The following is an 8,479-nucleotide window of genomic DNA, read 5'->3' on the forward strand; positions in this document are numbered from 1 at the left end:
TGGAGATGAGGTGGGAAAGGCTTTAACAGGTATCATCAACAGATTCTCAATTAAAGATTTGATTTATTCAAGTACCCGAAAACATTCTACAATGGAAACTGTTATTAGATGCTGCTTGTACTGTGCTATGGACCACGCACATACTGCCTCGCTGTTTTCAGAAGACTTGAAATGCCACTGATAGTTTAAAAACTGTACACCTGATGGAGACGTGAGGAAGACAGTTTAATGTTTCATCCGGATCCAGAGGTGCATCAAAGTAAATGACAGCTCTGATCAGCAAACAGGTGTTTCATGATGATATCCAAGAAGAAATGGTTGGTGATGGACAATTCAGAAATGCTTCCCCAAAAGGCGGATGGTTCTTTAAAAAGTTTCAGATCACAACCCTTGCAGAAAACACTGATGCCCAACACACTGATTCTCAGTCCAGGAAACATGGGTCTTCCAGGTTCCACGTGGCTGGGGTGCCCCTACAATCATGTTTCTGTGCTGTAACTATGAGGGTCCTTTGGACCGGACAGAGAGCAGGTGGGGTCTGTACACCATCAGTCATAGTGGATGGCAGTGTAAAAAATGATCCAAATGACCTAGAGAGGAGACAAGCAATGGTCACAGGTCACCTGGGTCAACATAGGCCCCTATTCCACAAAACAAAAATGTCAAAGAATGTGTGCACAGTGGGCTTCCCAGTGACTATCCAATGCAATCGGCCTGGAGGCCTAAATTATTTCACTGAAATCAAGCTGTCTCTAACAGAGCCCAGGATCACCCACCAGTACACCCAGAGAGACCATGGACAAGCTTCCCTCTCAACCAAATAGCAACTGGAGCACCAGGGAGTGGAGTTATAGATGTGGCAATGATACAGGTAAAGTATTAGGATTAGCAACAAATGTGAAAAACCACCATACGCTGTCAGCTTCATATCAAATAAAGCAGAGGTTCTGGAAACTGGTTACTCACTGCAGTCTCCTAGGACCTTTAATACATATGTATGCCCAGGCACCCCCACCCAGAGATTCTGATTTTACTGATTTGGGCTAGAGTTTATAATTTTTTAAATATTAACTTTGAGATATAATCCATATTTCATCATGTTCACCTTCTGAAGTATACAACTGAAAAAAATATATATATACAATACAGAGGTTTTTAGTATATTCACAGAGTTGTGCTAAGATCACCACTAACTGATTCTGGAACATTTTCATCATCCTCAGTTTCTTCTCATTTACCCCCGGCCCTCCCCCTGCCCCCCGCCCAGCCACTGGCAACCACTAATCTACTTTTTATCTGTGTGGATTTGCCTATTCTGGACTTTTTACATAAATGGAATCACATAACATGTTTTGTGTCTGGCTTCTTTCACTCAGCATTATGTTTTCAAAATTCATCAAAGTTGTAAGCCCTACCAGTACTTTATTCCTCTTTATGGTCAAATACCATATGGATATACAACATTTTATTTATCTACGGACCAGGTAATGGTTGTTTGTGCTTTTTCAGCTATTATGAATGCCATAAACATATTTTTAAATGTTTCCCAGTTTCTAGTATGCAGCCAGATTTGAGAATCAGATGTAGAAGCTGATGACAGGCCTGGGTATGCACACCAACAGGGAGACTACGGTGTACCACACCACATCCTTTGGGATGACAGGACTTGATGGAAGAAATGCCCTCCAATCCCTGGAGCCTTTTGAAAAATTATACCCCAATCACACAGTATAACCTCATCAATGTGCCCCCTTGAGAAACAATGGGATTTACTATATAACTATCAGTTATACATACCATGAACAAGGCAAAAGATGTCATAAACCCTTCTTTTGTGAGTTCCCAGGTGCCACCATATTCTTCCTCATCTATCTGTAGGTAGTTGCTGAAGTAGAGATACAGGACTCCTGCATTGATCAGGCAGAATCTGGAGGGAGGACAAGCACCAAACACAAACTATGAGCCTAGAAGACTCAGAACTCCCACTACCACAGTCCAGCCTTATCAGGATACCACTGTTGCACAGTTAAGTATTTGTATTATGGGGGCAAGTGAAAAATAATACATGGACCTAGACCCTCAATGGAACTGCCCAGTGGTTGAGCTGGAGACATGAACAGCAACTTTTTCTTAGATGCCCCACAAAAAAATTTTAAAGCACATAAAAGTTCTCCAAGCCCTCTCACAGTGAGAGAGAATGGTAGCTGAACCATCCCAAATAGGATTAGTACCTGACACGGGCCTCCAAGTAGCTCCAGCTGGGGGAATGGGACAAATACATGTTAGGCTGCTGCTTTGTGGCCTAGCGGAACAAGCAAGCACACGAAAGCAGCTCCTGCATTCATCCCCAGTGGGCGACAATTTCCAGATATCCACTGTCCGCTACTGTGCTTGATGCAGAGGTGACACTGACACTTCCTGCTCTCCCTGAGCTATCTATCAGGAGGCCAAAAACAGCAGTGAGCATGGAGCTGAAACCAGAGGTTTCTGAGCACCTCCAGGAAGGTCTTTGATCTCCGATATTGTATTATTTAACTAATGAAGCATTTAGAGTGCAGTGAGGTGTAACGTTATCACCCTGATCTACTTATCTCTTGGTACAGTCATCACCTAAAAATAATTTTTGTAAAGTGATCAACACTTTCTTTATGATCTTCCAAGTTACAGCATTTAATCTAATGGGGGACTGTATGTATGTCTTAGGCTACACTGCTCCTGAAGGCTGGGGTGGAAAAATGCGAAGCACTGGTTCCTCCTGGTGGATGAAGTGTGGGCTGATGTGGGGCAGGGCAGTACAATGAGGCTGAGGAGTGTCAATCGGGCTAAGGGGTAGGGGGCAGCCCCCGAGGCTGTTTGAGCCTGAGACAGAGTATACATACGTTAGAAGTCTAGTTTTTTGTTTTTGTTTTAAAGATTCTATTTTTAAGTAATCTCTGCACCCAACCAGGAGCTCGAAACCATAACCCTGAGATCAAGAGTCGCACACTCTACTGGCTGAGCCAGACGGGCACCCCGGAAGCCCGGTTTGTGAGTAGAGTATAGGCTTTCTCATGAGTCAGGGGAATAGGAGCTGGGAGACTGGTTTAGACTTGTACCATGTTTTAGGACATGAGAAGAAATAAAGCTTGAGGACGGGGACTGGGAAAATGGGGAGGCAAGAGACCCAAAGACTTCAAGCCTAAGGATCTGGGAGTATAATGGTTCCAGTAATAGGCAGGGAATCAGGAAGCACAGGTTTTTCTTGGATTTCACACAAAATACAGTCCTTGGCTTGGTCATGTTGTGTCCACATCCTTATCTTCTGCCAGAAATCTTGGGACCCAGCCAATCTGGCCGCCTGTCAGGAGTTTCATTTTGTTTTTGAAAGATTTATTTATTTTAGAGTGTGCACACGTAAGCGGGGGGGGGGGGAAGGGCAGGAGAGGGAGAGAGGCTCCTCAAGCAGACTCTCTGCTGAGCGCAGAGCCCAATGCAGGGCTTGATCCCAGGACCCTGAGATCGTGACCTGAGCTGAAATCCAGAGCTGGGAGCTCAACTGACTGAGCCACCCAGGTGCCCCATGGAGTTTCACTGTGCACAGGCTGTTAGTGGTTCCAGACAGAGACTACTAGCAGGACTCAGAAATGTCACTCTGGGACTCAGCTAATAAGCTAGGGTTGGAGAATGGCTGAAACTCACTGAGAGTCTCTGGCTGTAAAAGTGGTTGCTTAGTGATATGAAATAGGGAAATAGAAGGAAAAGAGGAGATAAGGAATAAGAGAGAGAAAAGAGCTAATAGGGCCCCTGCCTTCCAAGGGTCACACACTAAGTAGCAAGTGAAGTCACAGAGATAAAGGCATTTATACATCTGGTGACAGGGGGAGGGCTCAGGAAAGGGCTGGAGGGGCTCAAACTGAGCTTTAAAGATGGGCATAAACCCTATATTGTAAATGAGAGAGAGAACTACACAGCAGATGTACGGACAAAGAAATGAATGTGCTGGATTAGGGGTGGGGAAAAGCTTAAAAAGACTCTCCAATGCATTTTTCAAACTCTATCCTAAAAATTCCAATCAGAATTTTAACAAAATAATGAACCTCTAACAAATACTCTGATTTCAGGGCTGGGAGGCTACATGACAACAGTAAGGTATGACCCAGCTTTCAAGATCAATGGGAATTCATTTCAGGTTTTAAAAAATTTTAACAAGCATTCACTGAACACCTATTAATCATGATGCCAGGCTCTAAAAGAGACAGAGAGGCAAGACTGGATGACGCAACCCCTTTGCAGAGCAAAACTACCACTCAGTTCTCAGGCAAATTATAAATAATGAGAACAGAGAAAATGGTTTTACCTTAATATGCCCTCACTGTCGCCACACCAGAAATGAAGAGAAGCCAACGTAGAGCCCAGACAGAGGGCAGTTGAGGCAGAAAGTGGAGAGGAGACGGTCACCAGAACTGAGCACCAGAGCAGTTCTGCCCTAAGCCCAGGCAACTGGGTCAGACAGATGGAGGAGAGGGAGTGTGTGTGGAAAAATCAATGTCCTTGGGCCCTTTCCAAGAGCAAGGGAAAAGATGCCAACCAAAGGAGGGAAGGGATTTGTTTGGAGTGAGAGAAACTGGCTCTGGCAGGACAGCATGGGACCGAACCCCAGGAAACAGGCGGTCCTGAGAAAGCGGTACTATGGGTGAGCCACTCCAGGCGAATTCACTCCCAAACACCTCCTTTCCTGTTTTCTCAATAGCCATTTTTAGCACTCTTTGTAAAGCTAATCATATGACTGCAGTGAACCATTTATGGAGTGCATATGATGTTCTAAGCACTGCATATAGGAATTTACTTGCATTATCTCATTTAGTTCACACATCAATCTTATGGGGAGGGCACTTTTACTGCCTCCTTTTAGTGATGAGAGAATGGAAGCTCAGAGGTGAGCCCAAAATTATGTAGCTTGAAAGTGGCAGAGCTGGAACTTGAATCCAGAGCTTTCTACAGTTGAAAGAAAAAAAGAAAAAAGAGATCTCTAAGCAGCTTAACTCATCTGCCACAGTGGGAAGGATACTAAACTAACTCTGGTCTTTGTTATATTATTCCTAGATTGGGTGACTTCGGAGAAATCTCTTAGGAATCCTGCAAGATGAGATGGGGGCAAGGGGTCTGAACCAGTGTTATTCTCTCCTACAAAAATGGCCTCGGGAAGATGAGAGACTCCCTCTTGTCTTTAGACTGCCGTCCCCCTTTCTCTGACCTTTCCTCTCGTCTGCCTTTTCTTTCCCGGAAAGCTCAAATGGGATGACCAACATTCTGAAGAGTATCTATACACTTCCTCCAACTGGGGAAGACCTACGAACCCCAGGTCCTGTGTCTCCTCACCATCACTCAGAACTCATCATGTATCCACTCTGTCAAGGTTAGGCAGAGCATAACATAAACTCTTACTCCTTTCCTTGGACAAATGCTTTGCTCAGTATAGTAAATAAAAAACCTTTTTAGTTAGAAGAGGGCACTATATATTACTTTTGGCTTATCTTCTGAGAAAATAAGGAACTCACATGAATTTCAAATCTATTTCACCCTTTTCACCCTAGGGTGAGGGAATAAGAGATGAAATCACCCCTAAAACAACCAATGTGATGTCCCACGGTTAAAGATCAGTTTCTATTCCCTGTGTGGGGAAAAAAAAAGATAAAAGCTCACAAGCTTGCCTGTCCATCTCACACTGTAGCTTACCCAGAATTCCTATCTTGACACAACTCCTATCCATCCTTTTAATTCAGTCTGGTGGGCATGTGGACTTATCACTTTCAGTCACTTGTTAACAAGCTGAGCCAAGACCAGGGGTCGGTGTCAACTGTGCTGCCACTGGCCACGGAAACACAGTAAAAAGTGGAGGGCCCGACCTCCTACTTTTTTCACTGCTTTTAAAAAGTAGGGATCTGAGATAACTTCTGTCAAAGCCAAGATCCAAGACATCCAGCACAGTGCCAGTCATAGGGGAATGGTCATCAAGTACAGGAGTTCCCCTACTTTCCAAATTTCCATCGGTACAAGGGTCATGCCGGAACTAGATGCCTGCCACCGACAGGCAATGCAGTAGCCTCTTGCATGAGATCACTCTGGACCCATGAATGAATGGAGCGGCCAGCCTCTGGAAAGATAACATGTCTAAGCTAAGACGCTCTCAGGCCTGCTGAACTGAGGAGTGCTGCACCAGACCCAGGAGTGCCATCATGGGGCCACTTTTTTCCTTTTGTCACTTCTCACTCTCACACATACACAGTCATCTTAAAAAAATATAGATAGATAGATAGATAGATAGATATAGATAAATGTATAGAGACAGATAGATAAATATATCCTACAACTTAACAAGGGCCTTTTCCATAAAAAGGAAATAAAATCTCTACTTGAAATGATATGAAAATGGAACATACCCAAGACTTACCCTGCTATTCCCAAGAAACCCCGCAATGGTAACACTCCCCAAATGACACCTAGGACCACAGCAATGATCTGTCGGAACCAGTAGATCACATCTAAAAATTCATCCTGTAGAAAGAAAAAGAATGCATTCCTTATCTGCAGTGGGTGCCACAAGAGAGCCCCTGTAACACGTGAGGAATAAAAAACCTTTCTGCTATAAACACATCTTCCAGAGAAATTTCTCCAAGAGCAATGGTATGTAGTTTTCTGATCTCCACCTCTTCTTATACTAAAACATGGTTAAAAAAAAAAATTTTTTTTAGAAAAATTATTTACTTTTTTTAGCAGCTTCAAAAATGAAATGGCTTGTGATGAAATGGCTGTGATAGTAACTCTGCTACTGGCCACAGAACACTCTGGTCTGACCCTCAGAGGAGAGACCTAGACAGACTATCCAAAGGCAGAAGGGCTGACTGTTAACCTATTCAGCACCATCTTCCTGCACACCGAATTTTGAGTAAGTCACAAAGAAGAAAGGAATTAGAAACGAAAGTGCTGAAGGCCGGTGCCAGCATATCTGATTTTCATACAAGGACATGGAAGACTCAGGTTTCTGACCTGCCCCAGATTGCAGAAACCAGTCCTTGTACAAAAAGGAAAGAAAGAAATGACACAGCAGATCAGAAAGGTTTTACAAGAGCTGGGCAGGGCTGGGGGCAGGACAAGGGCACCTTCAGGAAGTACCTCTCATTCCCCCCCTTTATAGGAACTCCAGGAAGGAGAACCCACTTCATCAGTCCAGAAAAACAAAGGAAAAAGTGCAAATAATAACATTCTTTTTCAGGCCAACTGGAATCAGGCTGTCTGTGTTGGTCCCTTCCAGATCATGGAGCAGAGTTGGGGAGTGCCTACACTCAGATCTTCTGAAAGCGGTGACCAGTTAAAACCTCTTGTTGAAGCCCCAACCGTTTCTCACACACATTTGGTGGTTTCCCCCTCTCCCTCCTCCTCTCACACACCTCTGAGAGGTGATCTCAGTCTCCCTTCTCGCAAATATTAAGGCATTTGGTATTTCTCATCCAATAAAAAAGCAATGGCAGCTCACCTTTAGTGAGCCTCATCACTGCTAAACGCTCTCATGCACCACGGCACCCCACTGCAGAGCTGTTCTGAGAAGTGAGTGAGATAATGCGTGGAGAGAGCACCCGGCAGAAAGTCTCCCAGTAGAAGACTGTTACCGTTACTGTTCGTGCTAACGACCGTATTAAGTAGTTAATTCGGAGAAGACAAGTCACTTACTGAAGGTCCTACTGGGAGTAAAAGGCGGAGGTCGCATTCGGCTCACTCTCGCCGTTCAGGCACACGCCCTGCCAGCGGGTGGCAACTCCCGTGCCCCCTCCTCGCTGCTTCCCGCGTGACCCAGGCGGCTTCACGCTTAGGCCACTCCGCGGTGAGCCCCGAGCCCGGCTGTCAGGCCCGCGCCCGCCAAGTTCGCCCCGACACCTTTGTGCCACCCGCCCCCCCCCAACCCCGCCACGCCAAACACTTGCCCGCGCCCGGACCGGGTAGGGGCAGGCTCGGGCCTGTCCATTCGTCCCCGAGTCCCAGTCGGCTCCTCGAACCTGCGCCCTCGCCAGGTCCCACCGCACCTTGTCCTCCCAGGCCGCGTCGCTCCGCAGCACCTTGCTCCAGACAGAGACTTTGAGGGCCCCGTTGGCCAGCTGCGGCTGAGGCGGCTCCTCCTTTCGCCGCCCTCCGCTCATCCTCCCGTCGCGCCGCCCGGGCCGGGCCAGGGGCGCGCGGGCCAGGCCAAAAGGAGTCGGGCTCTGGGGTCGCGGGTCACGGCGCGCAGGGCAGCGGCGACAGAATCACTGATCAGGTTCCGTGGCGCGCTGCGAGCGCCTTCACTCGGCCAAGACACCGGCTCGGCTCGCTAGCTCTGCCGAGACCTGGCGCTGCGGAGGGAGGAGCAACGCAGCGCCGCGCGTCCTCCCGCCGACGAACTCACGCAGCCAATCGACAGCCGTGCAGCTGTCCGAGGGAAAGCGCAGCCGTCACCTCGGCGCAAGCG

The 8,479-nt window shown here is 46.7% G+C and overlaps 1 protein-coding gene across 2 annotated transcripts; it reads right to left on the reverse strand.

Moving 5' to 3' along the window:
* Positions 1-43: 43 nt before the first annotated feature.
* RAB5IF (RAB5 interacting factor) lies at positions 44-8,399 on the reverse strand. 2 transcript variants are annotated; one of them, XM_048222322.2, is made up of 4 exons: positions 7,959-8,399; positions 6,431-6,534; positions 1,798-1,927; positions 44-590 (listed from the first exon to the last, which is right to left on the reverse strand). In XM_048222322.2, exons 1-4 carry the CDS (start codon positions 8,169-8,171, stop codon positions 549-551), a joined length of 489 nt encoding a protein of 162 aa, XP_048078279.1. In that variant the 5' UTR covers positions 8,172-8,399; the 3' UTR covers positions 44-548. The 2 variants fall into 2 exon arrangements, with proteins under 2 accessions (XP_048078279.1, XP_026359224.1); XM_026503439.4 differs by having other exon boundaries at positions 8,058-8,394.
* Positions 8,400-8,479: the final 80 nt, after the last annotated feature.

Source organism: Ursus arctos, unplaced genomic scaffold (assembly GCF_023065955.2).
Source record: "Ursus arctos isolate Adak ecotype North America unplaced genomic scaffold, UrsArc2.0 scaffold_16, whole genome shotgun sequence".
Classification (NCBI taxonomy): Eukaryota; Metazoa; Chordata; class Mammalia; order Carnivora; family Ursidae; genus Ursus; species Ursus arctos.

Excerpts from the sequence above, each read along its gene's own strand:
- RAB5IF (XM_048222322.2), bottom strand. The coding sequence starts at position 8,171 with ATGAGCGGAGGGCGGCGAAAGGAGGAGCCGCCTCAGCCGCAGCTGGCC. Across the intron at positions 1,928-6,430 it reads GGTTTCTTGGGAATAGCAGG|ATTCTGCCTGATCAATGCAG; the intron begins GTAAGTCTTGGG and ends TCCTCCCTCCAG. Across the intron at positions 591-1,797 it reads CATCTTTTGCCTTGTTCATG|GTCATTTGGATCATTTTTTA; the intron begins GTATGTATAACT and ends TCTCCTCTCTAG.